This window comes from Anabrus simplex, chromosome 2 (assembly GCF_040414725.1).
Source record: "Anabrus simplex isolate iqAnaSimp1 chromosome 2, ASM4041472v1, whole genome shotgun sequence".
Lineage (NCBI taxonomy): Eukaryota > Metazoa > Arthropoda > Insecta > Orthoptera > Tettigoniidae > Anabrus > Anabrus simplex.
The window spans coordinates 1,025,941,082-1,025,958,665 of record NC_090266.1 but is presented as its reverse complement, the minus strand read 5'-3'; the positions used below and the strand labels follow the sequence as shown (position 1 = coordinate 1,025,958,665).

The 17,584-nt window shown below is 40.6% G+C and overlaps 2 protein-coding genes across 2 annotated transcripts in view; both read right to left on the bottom strand.

Moving 5' to 3' along the window:
* The window catches only part of LOC136864652 (ATP-dependent RNA helicase DDX42), a 252,516-nt gene that overhangs the window by 214,094 nt on the left and 20,838 nt on the right, over nt 1-17,584 (bottom strand). Inside the window, exon 3 of the mRNA XM_067141932.2 lies at nt 8,011-8,154. Within this exon, the coding sequence (XP_066998033.1) occupies nt 8,011-8,154 (144 nt within the window). The remainder of the gene's footprint in view (nt 1-8,010; nt 8,155-17,584) is intronic.
* LOC136864921 (piggyBac transposable element-derived protein 4-like) lies at nt 5,454-6,787 on the bottom strand. Its single transcript, XM_068226501.1, has 2 exons — nt 6,379-6,787; nt 5,454-5,677 (listed from the first exon to the last, which is right to left on the bottom strand). Exons 1-2 carry the CDS (start codon nt 6,785-6,787, stop codon nt 5,454-5,456), a joined length of 633 nt encoding a protein of 210 aa, XP_068082602.1.

Below are 17,584 nucleotides of genomic sequence, written 5' to 3'. Positions count from 1 at the left end.
GGGAAGAACGTGTTTTCGTAAGAAGTACGTATATAACGTGGCTGATAGTTGTTAACTTGTTAAAAATAAAGCCTGAACTAAACAATAGTTTAATTTTAATACTAGGTACTAAAATGAAATAAGAATGTGATCCAGGGCCTCTCAGGGTGCATGCAGCAGTGCATTGCGTGGTGCACAGTGCAAGAGACAACTTTGCTTGGTTGACCAGAGTGCAGCAAACCCCCACGCCTCGATTAGGAGCAATAGTGCTCTCTCTCTCTTTCCCCACGCCTGTCTCGCTCGCTCGTCTCCCTCTTCGTCACTTTCTCCGTAGCGCTCAAAATGCGAGCCGAGTTGAGCCGAGCTTAGCCGAGTCGCCCTGAGACAACGCGCTGGTCCCAGCCGAGTGGGACCAATGCACTGTGCACAGAACCTCTGTGTCTGTTTGCAAGCGTGAGATTTTGGGCATTTGAGAGACCCTGCTTCTCAAGATAGAGCAGCATGTATCACAGATTTCAGAGGACAGGTTATATAGTCTCATGGCTCTTTATATTTCTGAAAGGCTGTTCCCATGTAAAATTTTAGTGAAAAGACAGATTGTTGCTGGAGCCTGAAGTATGTTTACATGATAAATGCACACGGAAGTGATACTGTTTGAGTAATAAAAATGAAATATTTGCCACAGAAAACTCAGGAGTGAAACTATTTTAATGAAATTAAACATGTGCATTCACATCGCATCGGAATTAGGAAATGACTAACAACAGCAAGTAAGCCACAGCACGGAATTCATCCGCGAAAACTTTTGAGAAATTTCGAACTAACTGATTATCATTTCATACCAATTTTAATGCCTTTTTTGTATCTCTTCTGACTTTTACAAAAAATGGGATATATCAACAATCTGCTACACCAAATACAATATTTGCCATTATGAATTCTTGCTATAACGGACTTCTACTATATTAATATTTAACAAAGCTATATATATAGAGCCTCTGTGGCTCAGACGGCAGCGCATCAGCCTCTCACCGTTGGATACCATGGTTCAAATCCCGGTCACTCCATCAGAGATTTGTGCTGGACAAAGCAGAGGCGGGACAGGTTTTTCTCCGGGTACTCTGGTTTTCCCAGTCATCCTTCATTCCAGCTACATTCTCCATTCTCATTTCATAGCATCCATCAATCATTAATAAATCACTTTCGGAGTGATTGTACTAATAGCCTATATACAATAAATATATATAATTCATTCATTACATCGTTGACCTGGTCAATGACTGGAAAACAGGTTGTAGGTTTTCATTCACTCAAAGCTATATATACAGTAATTAGACAATAAATTCTAAATTTCCCTTCCTAAAATTAGGGTGCAGGGACTATTTGCATACATACGGTATAACTAAACATATTTGCTAGCATTAACCACTCAGGCCAGTCCAACGTATGTATCACGTCCGCAGGACTCAACTTATTCAGCCGGTTCGACGTGCCACAAACGGCCGATGCAGGCGGAAGTTAGAATGCCTATCACTTGTGTAACACTGCTGCTTTGCGGGATTTGTTTTCACCTTATGAATCGAGAAGTTACGTACTCTCATGCCATCTCTGTTTCATAATAAGAACTAGTACGAAATTGGTTGATATCTCTTGCTTTTGAATCATATCGATAAGGGATAGAACATGAGATGCGCTCTTTTTAGTTTCAAGGTATTTGCTTTAAAAGGTATCATGTCCTTTCTTGCTATCGAGAATATTTTGTGAACTATATCTAACTTGAAAATTCTTGCCACTTATGAAGGGGAACCACCGAAAACAAATACTGCGCAGATATTTTTTTGCTTCGCAGGCTATTGGCTACTCAGTCTCATTCTATTATGGGCGCAGAGATTATTGGTTTGATAGATGACAGTAGTGGAAGTGATGTATCGGGAAGCGATATTTTTGGTAGTGATGCGGACAGTGACTATGCATAGCAAGAGGTCGCTGGAGAAGTGGCAGACAGCGCAGATGAAGAAGAAATAGCTTCAGCCGAAATAACTTCGTCCACTGTTCAGTGGTTGTGGCAAGAGATACGTCTTCACGAGCACACACATAAAAGATCCCCTTCACGGGTGTGCTAGGTAAAAGAAAGCATTTTGCGTCTATTTTAGATGTTTTTTGCTATTTTTCGACAACAAAGTGACTGATCTAACTGTTCGAGAAACAAATATGTACACGGCAGTGTGTATAATTGGCGCGCCCTTGAAACCAAGGTCGTGCGCCCGGAAGTGGAAGCCAGTGACAGGGGAGGAAATTGATGTGTTCTTGGAGCCTGTAATGTTCATGGGGACAGATACCCACCCTGAAGAGCTATTTCACCAGGGATGGATTTTTAGAAACCCCTACAATACCTGAAACAATGGCATGGGGCAGGTTTGAATTCATCTTGCGAATTTACATTTTGCTGATAATTCTACACGATATATATACACAGAACCTAAAAAACTTTTCAATATTCAGCCTTTCCTGGAAATTATAAACAGAAATTTTCAGACAGCCTACATCCCCACCGGAAATATTTCTGCGGACGAGTCCCTTATACTTTGGAAAGGCAGACTTGGAATAAAAATTTATATTCCCTTATATATTTCTGTAAATATTGCATGTGATTATGAACAACCCTGAACAGCAGCCATCACATATATTGCTCAGAAACATTGGACTTGATCTTGGTAAGTAGTCCTAAAATTTTCATTACGTTATATTTCGTAGATTTAACCACTTGATGTACTTTGACGGATCTCTCCGTCCAGGCTCTCGATCGCACTCCGGTACAAAGACGAATCTCTCCGTCCGCGCGTAGTGTTAATTTCCGGACCCGCTCCAAGCCGGTTTCCTTTGTGAAAGGATTTGATATTAGTAAGGTAAACTCTTGACAGAAGGAAGCAATATTTTATTTCATTCATGTATTCGATAAACTCATCTGTGCAATTATTCCGTGGAAAGAATAACCTGTAGCTTAGCAACCTCATCGTAAGCGAAATCATGGCTGCCTCCAAGTTGAATGACGAAGCGATTATAAGGGAATTTTTAGAAGATAGTGACATTGATATTGAAATAAGCGATGAAGAATTTAGTGGAAGTGAATGTAGTGAAAGTAGTTCGTGTGACAGCGACGCGAGTGCTGGTAGGGGTGAACAAAGTGCTGTTTTGTCGTCAAATGTAACACTGAATTTTAGGCCTACATCTGATGCTACACCAACGGCTTCTAATCATCTTTCACTCGATAGGGAATGGAACTGGGAGCACGTAAGTAATACTCCAGAGTATCATTCATGCATCGCAACTGGTGAAATAAACAGTGTTGTTCAAAGGCGCCTAGGACAATGCCCTAACGAACTGCAAGTTGTGAACGAATTTCTAACAGCAGACTTTTGGGAACATCTAACGAAAGAGACAAATGCTTACGCAAGTAAATGTCTTGTATCTGCTGCCGAGGACACAAATAGGGTAATATCATATGAAGAGGAACACTGGTTTCCTGTATCTGTGGATGAAATGAAGGCACATTCTGCTCTGTGCATCCTATCATCACAAAATAAGAAGCCCTCACTCCAAGACAATTGGTCTAAGCGCAGGGTTATGAAGACTCCAATTTTTGGAGAAACCATGCCTTTCAAGAGGTTCAAATCTATAAATAAATTCCTTCACTTGCCCAGTGATGCCCCTGAAACTGCTAGTGATAAACTTAGGAAAGTAAGGCCTGTGCTTGATTTACTTTTAGATAGATTTCAAAAGGTCTATATGCTTGGAGAAAAAGTGTCCATAGATGAAAGTCTGATGAAGTTCACAGGTAGGCTTTCATACGTACAATATAACCCATCAAAGAGAGCCAGGTTTGGCATAAAAATATACAAAGTGTGTGCAACTGATAATGGGTACTGTTGGAACTTCACAATTTATACTGGGAAGGAGAATGGCAGTGAAGTAACTACAGTGGGATTACTTTCAAGTGAAAAAGTAGTTATGGAAATGTGCGGAGAGCTTTTGGGTTGCTGGAGAATGCTGTACATGGACAAGTGGTACAATTCACCAACATTATTCAGAAATCTTCTGGATGATAAAACTTATGCTGTTGGTACAGTGAGGCCAAATAGAAAGTTCATGTCCAAGGAACTTAGCAGCACAAAGCTGAAAAGGGGGGAACTCACCTTCGTTTCCAGTAATGGGGTTTTGGCTGTGAAATGGATGGACAAGAAAGTGGTGCACATGCTCTCTACACAACACAGCAGGCCAGATTACCTTGAAGTGGAGAAGTATGATGGCAAGAAGTAGTTCAGACCAAATCTTGTTGTTGACTACAACTGTGGAATGGGTGGTGTTGATTCTCATGACCAGAGACTCGCATCATTCGCCTTGATGAGGAAGTATGTAAAAGGATACAAAAAAATATATTTCTACATACTAGACATGGCACTTCTTAATTCCAACATCATTCATCGCCTCCTCAACCCTGACAAGAAGCAAGTAGGCTTTACCAGCTTCCGGATCAATTTGGCCGAACAGCTGTTGGCAAGTGTGACCTTGCCTGACTATCCAAAACGAGGACGCCCAAGCCCTGGGAATACACCATTGAGACTTCAGGGAAGGCACTGGGGACACTTTCCAACCAAAATACCCCCAACAACGAAGAAGGTTATCCCATCACGGAGATGCAAAGTCTGTGTGACACGGGGTCTGAGGAAGGAATCTTCATTTGAATGCCACCGGTGCAAGGTGGCGCTCCACGTAGATGAATGTTTTTTTTTTTTTTCTAGGGGCTTTACGTCGCGCCGACACAGATAGGTCTTATGGCGACGATGGGATAGGAAAGGCCTAGGAGTTGGAAGGAAGCGGCCGTGGCCTTAATTAAGGTACAGCCCCAGCATTTGCCTGGTGTGAAAATGGGAAACCACGGAAAACCACTTTCAGGGCTGCCGATAGTGGGATTCGAACCTACTATCTCCCGGATGCAAGCTCACAGCCGCGCGCCTCTACGCGCACGGCCAACTCGCCCGGTGATGAATGTTTTATGATCTACCACACACATACAGACTTTACAAAGTGAAACTGACAATTGTTTGAATATTTCCCCCCTTTAGGTTTCTGTAAAATATGCTTTTTCAGTGTCAGTGATAATATCATGTGAAGTAAGGAAAATAAATGGTACACTAAGGCATAAATAAGTTGAATTAAATGGTATGTGAATGGGTTAACATTATGAATTCTTTAACCCTTCAGTGTGGATGGACTTTCACCTCGCTGCTACTCTGTGCTGCGGGAGAAGAGCACAGAGCTTGCATAGAAGTGCACACCATCACATAACACGTTAGAACACAGACAAGAAGCATTTGATTTAAACGAAATTTTCATAGTTTGTTAGTGATAAACATAGCCAGTGATAACATAATTTACTGAAACCATACTATCATATTTTAAAGACCATGCTTACCTTAGAAATTTAATTTGGTGTGGTAAATTTTAAAACATTCCTCTACGCAGAGAAAAGTTTCGCAGTCTGGGCACCAGTACACGGATTCCTTCCTTTTGCCCTGTTTGTAGCACACCACACACCTCTTCTGTGGCCTAGCTTTGCTTGCAGTTGGAGATATCCTCTGTAAAAAGTGCCTTTCAGTGAGACGAGGCACAGTGTTGTCCACTGAACGACGACCAGGAGCTTTTCTAGTTACATCACTCCCATACCTAGCTAGAATTCCCTCAATCAAATCTACCCTGAACTTCAAGTGGTCAGCCCTGTTATTCTGGAGGTTAGATTTATATATTACAAAAGAGTTGAAAACTGTAACATTTAAAAGCCTCCTAAAAAGTTTTACGTACCATTGGCTCATTTATTTATTATTATTTATTTTTTTTTTTCCTTTCTATCAAATAACTTTGCAGCATTTGATCTTTGAGGTCAACTCCACCCATGTATTTATTGTAGTCAATTGCACAAACCGGCTTAGCTTTTCCCTCCCCCCTCTTCTGCACAATACTTGTCTTATCACTGTGGTAAGTTGAAATAAATGACACAACCTTTTTGTCCATCCATTTGAGAACAGATATTGGTCCTGCATGCTGAGCTACAGTTTCACCTTTTTTCAGCTTTGTCTTTTTCACTTTCTTTGATACATGCTTTCTATTTAGTCTCAGTGTAGCTACACAAACTGTTTCATTGTCTTTCAAGTCTTTGGCTAACTGTGGGCTGTTATAAAAATTGTCCCTCCATAATGTATGGCCGCAATGAAGTAGAGGTTCTATGAGGTGCATAACAATTGCAGTGATCTTTGATGTATTACAAGAAATGAAGGAAGAACTAAAAATTGTGTCTTTTCCTGTGTACACCATGAATGACCATAAATATCCAGTTTGGGATACACAGGGATTCATCTATTGCAATGTTTTGATCCGGGAGGTACATGGACTTGAATTTATTATTGAGATAGTCTAGAACAAGTGAAATTTTGAAGAGTTTCATGGGACCCTGGAAAAGGGGTTTGGTGGCATTGTCAGTGAAATGAAGAAATCTTGTTATGCTTTCAAATCTATCAAGTGAGATGACAGAATTAAATATGGGAGTAGATAGTAAACGGCTTTTTGAGAAATAGGACCTCAGTGTGGATTTTTGAACAATGCCCGTCAGCATATATAATGCGAAGACTATGTACATCTCCGCCACAGTAACTGGAATCCATTCATTTACCCTTGACCTAAAAGGAAATGGAAACAACATACCATGTGCCATCATGTGCTGCTTTGCATAGGTATTTGTCTGTTCCACTGTCATACTCATGAATTCACATGTAAAAAATAATTTAAATATTGTCACGGGATCTAAACAATTCCTCGCAGCTTCTTGTGGCCCGTAATTTCCCGTAAACAATTCCCTTTTGCCAATATAATTCCCCATGTCTTCAGAGACAAACTTCTGACCGGCAACACAATTACCCGTGTTTTGTGGTGTATTTACGTCACCACATTCACTCGCACTGTCACTACTTTCACTTTCAGAGAAACCAAGATTTCCGCCTATTCATTCACTAAAACTTCACTAATAACGGAATCCGCGATTGCAAGCACACGTTTAGCCGCCATGATGTAAACACAAGACAACAAAAAACTCGCTCTTTGAAATCCGATTTATCACATGTAATAAAAGCAAAATAGATATTTTATACTCGAGACAAAAGACCAAAGCTTTCTCCATCGATATAACCCAACAGAATAGTAATAGTTACGAATCCAGGCACAAGGTGGAAGCACAAAGCAAGCAGTGCAAAGTGCGTGCAGATAACGGCACTCCGCGACAGAGAGCGGCTAGGTCATGACGTGCAGTACACAGCATTCCACCCTGCGCAGTTAACTTGGTGTCTAAACCTCTGCTGGGCTTCAATTTAAATAATGCCTGAGAAGTGAGCGGCTCTGGATTAAATTGCCAGCTTGAGGGGTTAAATATTTCTTGTAGAAATGTGCTCTAAGGTGCTGAAGTCCTCTCTTGTGAACTCAAATTTTAACTTAAATAGTACCGAGCATATTTAAGTATGTAAATGGAGAGGATATTTTCACAATACGTGCCATGATGGGTAGCATAAGACGATGGTGGTCAGTCTAGCTTAAGCAAGCAAAGGGTACGGACTTGTCGTGTGGTGTGTGCCGGTTGAGTGGAGTGGAGAAAGCACAGGCAACTCACGAACAGTGTTACCCTCAGCTAAATTTTTGAAAGAAACTTGTTGATCATGGTGCTAAAAGCAGCTAGAGGGCAAATAATGTTAATGCTAGACTTGGTGGGGCTGTTAGACATGTCATTAACAATCCAAATCACCGTTCCTATATGGGCCACATTTTCTGCACATAGGCTTATATGCAGATATTTTACATAAAAAGGCATCTGTGGCAAATGTTCAAAATCAAATCACAGACATGTGAAGAAAAGCATGCAATAGAAGAGTGTAAAAAGATACTAACATTCTTTTCACATTTAAAAATTGTTTATGCAATATTATCTCTTACCTTTTTTGTTACAAAAATGAGGATACTTCCAGACGATAAAAATTCTACCAAGTGAGCCATAAGCCAATTAAACTTCACTCCTGCAGCTCCAGACATCAATTTCACAATTTGGGTTACATCAGTATTGGCTTCTCCAATATCACCCTGCATTAAAAGAAAGAATAAGAATTAATATGTACCACTAGGCAAACATAACAAAATTGAGGAATACTACGCAAGAACCTGACTGCTCCCTCTTTTTCATTTTTCAAACAGGATGAATTTAAATACCTTGTTAAATAAAATATATTCTTCAATCTATTGAACTTTGTACAAGAATGTTTACATTTTACAATACTTTCTGTGTTACCGAATACTCACAATGCAAAACCACTACACTATTTCAGAAACTAAGAGAGTTTATTTGTTCTTACACCCTGCACTTACTATTGAACTAGCATTATATCATTATTACATTACTGACAAAAGGAATTATAAACACATACTATTTTACAATGACATGTGTAAAGTAGTAGCAGTCATAATTTACAAATAAAACATGGTATTCTCACTCTCCCCTCAAGAAGAAAACTGATATATTACAGAAATTTAATACTTTGTAGAGTAACTTACTAAATATCCAGATGTTTGGAAAATGATGTGAGATAAGCAGCATGTTGACAAGAATTGTTTTAACCCATTTGTGCATGAAGTTAGTTTTTGTGTTCAGTTTCAATATTTGTACATTTCTACTCTTACGAATTACACAAACATATTCCAACAATCAGAATAAAAAACTTGTCCATAAACAAAGAAGGAAGAAATCACATAGGCTTATTCTTCATCCATTCCCTTTTCCAGATACCCTCTGGGCAGGGTAGTGTACCAAAACTTATGAAAGCATGTGTTTTGAAAACATAAGGCAGAAGTTTAAATTTTCCAAAATACACAAAATAAGTAAAGAAAATTTAAAAACCTTTAACCCCCCCCCCAAAAAAATTTAACAATAAATGTAAATAAGTCTTTCATGCCAAATACATTCATTTATCATACATACCGCATAACACGAGGTTAGAAATCTTAGCGCTCTTTCCACTATTCCTCTTGTAGTACTTTATTACTATAGACTCCTTTATTTGCAATACAGTCCACAACAGAGCTCCTCCATCTCATTCTAGGCCGTCCCCTAGGCCTCTTTGCAGTCTTTGTATCCATGAATGTTCTCTTTGGTATTCTCTCTCCTAGCATTCTCATCATGTGTCCTAACTATTCTAGCTTTGCTATATCAATCTCTTCTTGAAGTTTACAAACTGCCACGCTTCTCCTTATTTCCTCATTTCGTATTCTATCTCATCTTGTCTTTCCCTGTATGCTCCTCACGAACCTCACTTCAGCAGCTTGTATCTCACTTTGGTTCCGCTTAGTCAATGTCCAGGCTGCTGCAGCATAAGTCAGTCAGTATAGGTGTATAACAGGACGAGTATAAAACCTTCCTATACTTCACTAGCACATCTTTGTTCCATACAATGTCTCTCACACTCTGGTAGAAACTTACAGACTGCTGTATTCTTAAATCAATTTCTCCATCCAAATTTCCATCTTGTGACATCAACCATGGCTAAATGGTTAGCATGCTAGCCTTCGGTCACAGGGGTCCCGGGTTCGATTCCCGGCAGGGTCGGGAATTTTAACCATCAATGGTTAATTTCCCTGGCAGGGGACTGGGTGTATGTGTTGTCTTCATCATCATTTCGTCCTCATCACGACGCGCAGGTCACCTAGGGGCGTCAAATCAAAAGACCTGCACCTGGCGAGCCGAACCCGCCCTGGGATCTCCCGGCACAAAAGGCCATACGCCATTTGATTCCATGCTGTCCAAATATTTAAAATTTTTCACTACTTCAAGAGGCTCATTTCCTATTTTCGTCACTCCCCTGGATTTTCTGTTACCTCTCATCATGATCAAAGGTCTTATGGCGATGATGCGATAGGTCTAGGAGTGGGAAGGAAGCAGCCATAGCCTTAATTAATGAATTGCCTGGTGTGAAAATGGGAAACCACAGAAAACCATATTCGGGGCTGTCGACAGCAGGGTTCGAACCCACCATCTCCCGGATGCAAGCTCACAGCAGCGCACCCCTAACCATGTGGCCAACTCGACCAGTCCAAGATATATGAAGCTGCCTACTGCTTCAAAGGTGTACAATGACTGGGCAAATGTCATGGAATAGCGGAGCAATGATATGCAGGTGTGTTGTCTGCGCACCACACACCCCGTGCCAGCGGCAGTTGTATAGGAGACCTTGTGAGCAGTGGCTGTGCATGTGACAGGTGTAACATGGAACGTTAAAGTAGAACAATAAAAGTTTGATTTCCACCTATTCAATACTTTACAAGCAATTATAAAATTAGGATCTCATCCTTATTTTATTGCTAAATTATTAAAAACATAGGACATGTTTCGTTCAATTATTGATCTTCAGCTACATACATTTTTAACAAGGTCAAAATCGGTAATACTATTCTAATAACCTGCAAATTATTGTTTACTGCTAACAGATTTAATCATAATAACTATTAAAATACTTTTGAATATAAACATTATATATTACGTCGTCATAGTTAAAACAATATTACTATTTGTAGTGTTTGATATTTTAAATTCTTGTTCTAAATTTGAATACAATGTCACAAGTTAGTCAGATATAAATACATTTACAATCTTTTGAAGTTGTTGAATATCTTAAAACTATCAGTTGGATACACATTAAAATCTTTTTGCTACTATTGGCACGAGCATTACCACATCTTGTACTTTATGAACACAAAATCTTGGTGCTCACTCAAAACAGTTGAGTTTGGGTGTAAACTAATAATCTTTTCATCCATAAATTAACAAAATGAAGCACACTGCTGATTATTATTTATTAATTTGTCGTATTTTAAATCTTTAATGTCCAATTGTTCAAATTCACGACTTGCTTTTAAACTTTACCGGTGATGGAGCAATTCTTCAAAAGTTTATCATGAACTCTGTCAAATGGTGATAGTCCAGTTATGATGATAAGCAATTAGTAGCTTACTCGAATTTTACGAAAGTAAGTTTGTAGACATCTCCTTTCTACTTCTGCCTGTATTTACATTTGTGCACTCAACTGTTTGACGACTACTTGTGCTCTTTTATTGTTCTACTTTTTTTTTGTGTGTGTGTGTGTGTGTGTCTCCGTATCTGCGGGGCATTGGGAGGGAAGGTAACAGAGGGCGGCGTTCTAGTGAATGACGTGATTCTTGGAGCACAAGTAGTCGTCAAACAGTTGAGTGCACAAATGTAAATACAGGCAGAAGTAGAAAGGAGATGTCAACAAACTTACTTTCGTAAAATTCGAGTAAGCTACTAATTGCTTATCATCATAACTGGACTGTCACCATTTGACAGAGTTCATAATAAACTTTTGAAGAATTGCTCCACACCGGTAAAGTTTAAAAGCAAGTCGTAAATTTGAACAATTGGACGTTAAAGATTTAAAATACGACAAATTAATAAATAATAATCAACAGTGTGCTTCATTTTGTTAATTTATGGATGAAAAGACTATTAGTTTACACCCAAACTCAACTGTTTTGAGAGAGCACCAAGATTTTGTGTTCATAAAGTACAAGATGTGGTAATGCTCCTGCCAATAGTAGCAAAAAGATTTTAATGTGTATCCAACTGATAGTTTTAAGATATTCAACAACTTCAAAAGATTGTAAATGTATTTATATCTGACTAACCTGTGACATTGTATTCAAATTTAGAACAAGAATTTAAAATATCAAACACTACAAATAGTAATATTGTTTTAACTATGACGACGTAATATATAATTGCAAGTGACTAATCTCATGTTTTAATCCGTATTGAAATCTGTTGATATACAATAATAAAGTTTTATTATGAATCCACCTGTTCAATACATGTAATATAATGCATTGAACAGGTGGATTCATAATAAAACTTTATTATTGTATAGTAATACATGTTTATATTCAAAAGTATTTTAATAGTTATTATGATTAAATCTGTTAGCAGTAAACAATAAGTTGCAGGTTATTAGAATAGTATTACCGATTTTGACCTTGTTAAAAATGTATGTAGCTGAAGATGTTCAATAATTGAACGAAACATGTCCTATATTTTTAATAATTTAGCAATAAAATAAGGATGAGATCCTAATTTTATAATTGCTTGCAAAGTATTGAATAGGTGGAAATCAAACTTTTATTGTTCTACTTTAACTGAATTTCAATACGGAAAAATGAGGATAGTATCATGCAACATGGAACGTTGTCGTGAGCTCACACCGTTCAAATGGTTTATGGTGGTCGGTGCTCTACGGATGTGAAGTGCGATTTCGGAAGTGGTGCGGGAATTCGGCTTCACACGATCAACGTGTCCAGTGCGTATCGTGAATGGTTGAATGCGGGTGTCACCGTCCACAACAGACGAATGACCGGCCGTCCGGACACCCTCAATGACCGTGACCGGCGACATCTGAGACGGATTGTCAATAGTGACAGACGGGCAACCGTGCAACGAATCACGGCTCAATTCAACACAGGCCGTGCTAGACACATCTCCCAGTGGACAATCCGTAAGAACATGGGTTCTATGGGGTTCGGGAGCCGGCGGCGCACACGGGGGCCACTGTTAACCCAACGTCATCGAGCACAACGACGCGCATTTGTCACCAGTCACCAGGGATGGACACTGGAACAACGGCACGTGATATGGTCTGACGAATCACGATTTCAACTGCACCATGCCGATGGGAGGCACCGTGTATGGCACAGACCACATGAAGCGATGGATCCTGCCTGCCTTGAAGGTGTGGTCCAGGGCGCTGGTGTCTCTGTTATGGTCTGGGGTGCATTTTCCTGGTATGGAATAGGCCCCCTAGTTGTTCTGGAAGAGAGACTTTGAATGGTACGCGGTATGTTGAGCTGCTCGGAGACCATCTCCACCCATTTTTGGCCTTCCAGCGCCTAGACGGTTCTGCGGGGTTTCAAGATGATAACGCGCCGCCACATCGCTCCCACGTCGCCCGGGAATGGTTCCAGGAACATGCAGCGGAGGTCCAACGACTGCCATGGTCACCCAGGAGCCCCGATATGAACCCCATCGAGCATATCTGGGATATCCTGGAACGCAGGCTCCGTGCCATGGACCCTGCACCCACGAACAGACCAGCATTGGTGGCCGCTCTGCAAACGATTTGGTGTCAGTTGCGTCCAGAGGACTACCGGGGACTTGTCAACTCACTTCCACAGTGTCTCACTGCAGTTCGCAGGGCCAAAGGAGGCCCCACACGCTATTAGGTGACTATCCCATGACATTTGCTAAGTCAGTGTACTTTCCAACATGGAGACTGTTTCTTCTTGTCCTTTCAATCATCATATACTTAGCCTTAGGTTCATTAATCTCTAAACCACCAAGCTCGATAGCTGCAGTCGCTTAAGTGCGGCCAGTATCCAGTATTCGGGAGATAGTAGGTTCAAACCCCACTGTCGGCAGCCCTGAAAATGGTTTTCCGTGGTTTCCCATTTTCACACCAGGCAAATGCTGGGGCTGTACCTTAATTAAGGCCACGGCCGCTTCCTTCCAACTCCTAGGCCTTTCCTGTCCCCATCATTGCCATAAGACGTATCTGTGTCACGTGTTCGTACATTTCTTCTGAAGCCAAATCGATCTTCTCCCAACTCAGCATCAACTTGTTTTTCCATTCTTCTGTAAATAATACGTGTTAAAATGTTTTCACACCTGTCAGCACCAGCTTTCTTGGGAATAGGTATAACAACATTCTGCCAAAAATTGGATGGGACTTCTACTGGCTCATATATCTTACACACAAAATGGAATAACCTTGTCATGCTGGTTTCTCCTAAGGCAGTCAGTAATTCAGAGGGAATGTAATCAATTCCAGGTGCCTTGTTCTTATTTAGGTCTCTCACAGCTCTGTCAAACTCTGACCTCAAAACTGGGTCTCTCATTTCATCAGCATCAACAGCCTCTTCTTGTTCCAGAACCAAATCATCTACATCTTTACCTTGATACAACTGTTGGATATGTTCTTGCTATCTTTCTGCTTTGTCTTCTTTCCCTAGAAGTGGATTTCCATCTGAGCTCTTAATATTCATACACCTAGATTTCCTTTCTCCAAAGGTTTCCTTGATTTTCCTGTACGCAGCATCTACCTTTCCCAGGACCATACACCCTTCAACATCCTTGCACTTCTCCTTCAGCCATTCTTCCTTAGCTACCTTGCACTTTCTGTCCACATGATTCCTTAATCGCCTGTATTCTTTTCTGCCCTCTTCACTTCTAGCATTCTTGTATTTTCGTCATTCAATCAGATGTAGTATCTCCTGAGTTATCCACTGATTCTTAGTTGATATTTTCTTCCTTCCTAACATCTCTTCAGCAGCCCTACTGACTTCATTTTTCATGACTATCCACTATTCCTCTATTGTGTTTCCTTCAGCCTTTTCATTTAGCCCTTGTGCAACATGTTCCTTGAAACAATCCCTCACACTCTTTTCTTTCAACTTATCTAGATCCCATCTTTTTGCATTCTTTCCTTTCTTCAATTTTTTCAACTTCAGATGGCATTTCATGACCAACAAGTTGTGGTCAGAGTCCACGTCTGCTCCTGGGAAAGTTTTGTAATCCAACACCTGGTTCCTGAATCTCTGCCTAATCATAATGAAGTCTATTTGATACCTTCCCGTGTCTCCCGGTCTCGTCCACGTATACAGCCATCGTTTGTGGTGTTTGAACCAAGTATTGGCAAGGACTAAATTATGATCAGTGCAGAATTCAACCAGCCGAGTTCCTCTTTTGTTCCGTTGTCCCAATCCGAATTCTCCTACTATATTACCTTCTCTTCCTTGGCCTACCACTGCATTCCAGTCTCCCATCACAATTAGATTCCAGTAACCTTTTACATATTGTATTAAATCTTCTCTCTCTTCATATATTCCTTCTATTTCTTGATCATCCGCTGAACCAGTAGCCATATAGACCTGCACTATTGTGGTGGGCATTGGTTTGGTGTCTATCTTGACGACAATAATTCTTTCACTATGCTGGTCGTAGTAGCTTACCTGCTACCCTATTTTCTTATTCATTATTAAACCAACTCCTGCATTTCCCGTTTGATTTCGTGTTGATAATTCGGTAGTCGCATGACCAAAAATCCTGTTCTTCCTGCCAACGTACTTCACTTATACCAACTACATCTAACTTTAGTCTATCCATCTCCCTTTTCAGATTCTCTAACCTACCACAACGATTCAAACTTCTAGCATTCCACGCTCCAACTCGCAGAATGTCAGTATCCATCTTTCTGATGATTGCCCCCTCTCGTGTAGTCCCCACCCGGAGATCCGAATGGGGGACTAGTTTACCTCCGGAATATTTTACCCGGGAGGAAGCCTTCATCAGTACATCATTCATACAGAGAGAGCTGCATGTCCTCGGGAGTTAGTTACGGCTGTAGTTTCCCGTTGCTTTCAGCCGTGTAGCAGTATCATCACAGCTAAGCCATGTTGAGTATTATTACAAGGCCATATCAGTCAATCATCTAGACTGCCACCCTTGCAACTTCCGAAAGGCTGCTACCCCCCTTATGATAAACCATTCCTTAGTCTGGTCTCTCATCAGATATCCATCCGATATGGTTGCACCTGCGGCTCAGCTATCTGCTTCATTGGGACATGCAAGCCTCCCCACCGCGGCAAGGTCACATGGTTCGCATCTTTATGAAACAGAATTTGGTGAACTAATAATTATTTTTATGAGTTCTAATATTATTAGTTAGTTTTATGAAACAGGGCCCAGCCTAGCATACGGGGGCAAAACGCTGGAAACCAGGATTGAGTTAGCTGGAAAATTTATAATGTCCAATAACGGACCACTTATATTGGTATTATAAATTTACTCATTCGGAACAAATATTTCAGATTCCCTATGGGAATCAACATCTATATCATTCATTTCTTTCTCGTGTATCAACTTCTTTCAGAATTATCTTCTTTCCTTTCTTTCTTTCTTCCTTCCTTTGAAAACTGTTCTTATTTCCTTTTTGCCCCTTTAAAACTAAAACAATTTACTCAAGATCTATTTGGCAATTCCCAGATAAAGCTAACACTTATGTAAAATAAAAGAGTTACTAATTCACACATGAACAGCTGCAATCAACTTCTACTCATATACATGGTCACTAACACCACAAGAACATTGTGAATACCAGTAAGTGTTAACTGTGCCAACCTCAAAAGCAAGATTGATATACACTGAGTGGCCAAAAGTCATGGGAAGGGGCGTCCTATTAGAAAATGTACATGTATGACTCCTGAGCGTTGCGGCTAGCTGCGGCATAGCTGAGCAGTCTGTCACAGACACCAGTGTTGTGAAGATGGCAACACGTCGCAAGTTAACCAAATCTGAATGCGGGATGATCATCGGTGCACGGGTCATAGCACTGTGGAGATTATACGCGAATTAGGGTTTCCAAGGTCAACAGTGTCGAGAGTGGTTTTTCAATAACGCAGAGAGAATGTTACCACCCGTGTAAACCACCGCAAGGGGAAGACCACAGTTGTTTAACGAACGGACATCGCGTTGCCTCCGCAGAATCATACTGGGCGCTCGACGGACTACTGTGAGTCAGACCAACACCCAGTTAAATGTTGGGAGTCAGGAACCCAGTTCTACCGGGACTGTAAGGAGGTAACTGCACCGCGTTAGGCTTCACCAGCCGATGACCAACTCGTGTCCATTTGCTAACACCTCAACGCCAAGCTCAACAACGTTCACGGGCAATGGACCATGAAACAGTGGCAGCGTGTGGTATGGTCCGATGAATAGAGCTGATGGGCGCGTGAGTGTGTGGCGTATGCCTCAAGAAGCTATGGATCCTGCGTGTCAACAAGGTTGTGTCCAGGCGGGAAGTGGCTCAGTTGTGGTCTGGATGGCATTCTCATGGTCACAATTAGGCCCAATTGTCTGGCTGCAGGGAGCGCTGACAGGTGCACGTTATCGTAATCACAAAGGTGCACACAGGAGTTGTTGTCAATTGTGTACACTGTTTTATTTACAAATTATATACACCTACACTAATAATCTGCAGTCTTGAACAAAACACTGCTACGAAGAAGGAAGAGAAGGAGACTACAACATATGCATGTCAACCAACTACCAACACAACAAGATCACAACATAAGTTCACATACTTGACTAACGACTTTCACTAGCAACTCTCGCTAACAACTCTACTCCAACTCCCACGGCAGCCTCTTTATATACACTGCCTGGCCAGGCTTCTAGAAAGGTATGACACAAAATGGTTTCTCGTAATTTCTAGAGTCTCCAATAACTTATTTACAATGAATGGAATTTTCTATACAACTCTAGTGACAAGATGCATTACTCTAGACTATTACCGTGTGTTGCAGAACATTACATTGGATTTATACATCATATTATATACTATTAATTCCGTATTCTTACATTAAATAAACTCATATTAATATACATACAGCAGACATGTCGTGA

Excerpts from the sequence above, each read along its gene's own strand:
- LOC136864921 (XM_068226501.1), bottom strand. The coding sequence starts at position 6,787 with ATGACAGTGGAACAGACAAATACCTATGCAAAGCAGCACATGATGGCA. Across the intron at positions 5,678-6,378 it reads TGCAATAGATGAATCCCTGT|CTCCTGGTCGTCGTTCAGTG; the intron begins GTATCCCAAACT and ends TAACTAGAAAAG.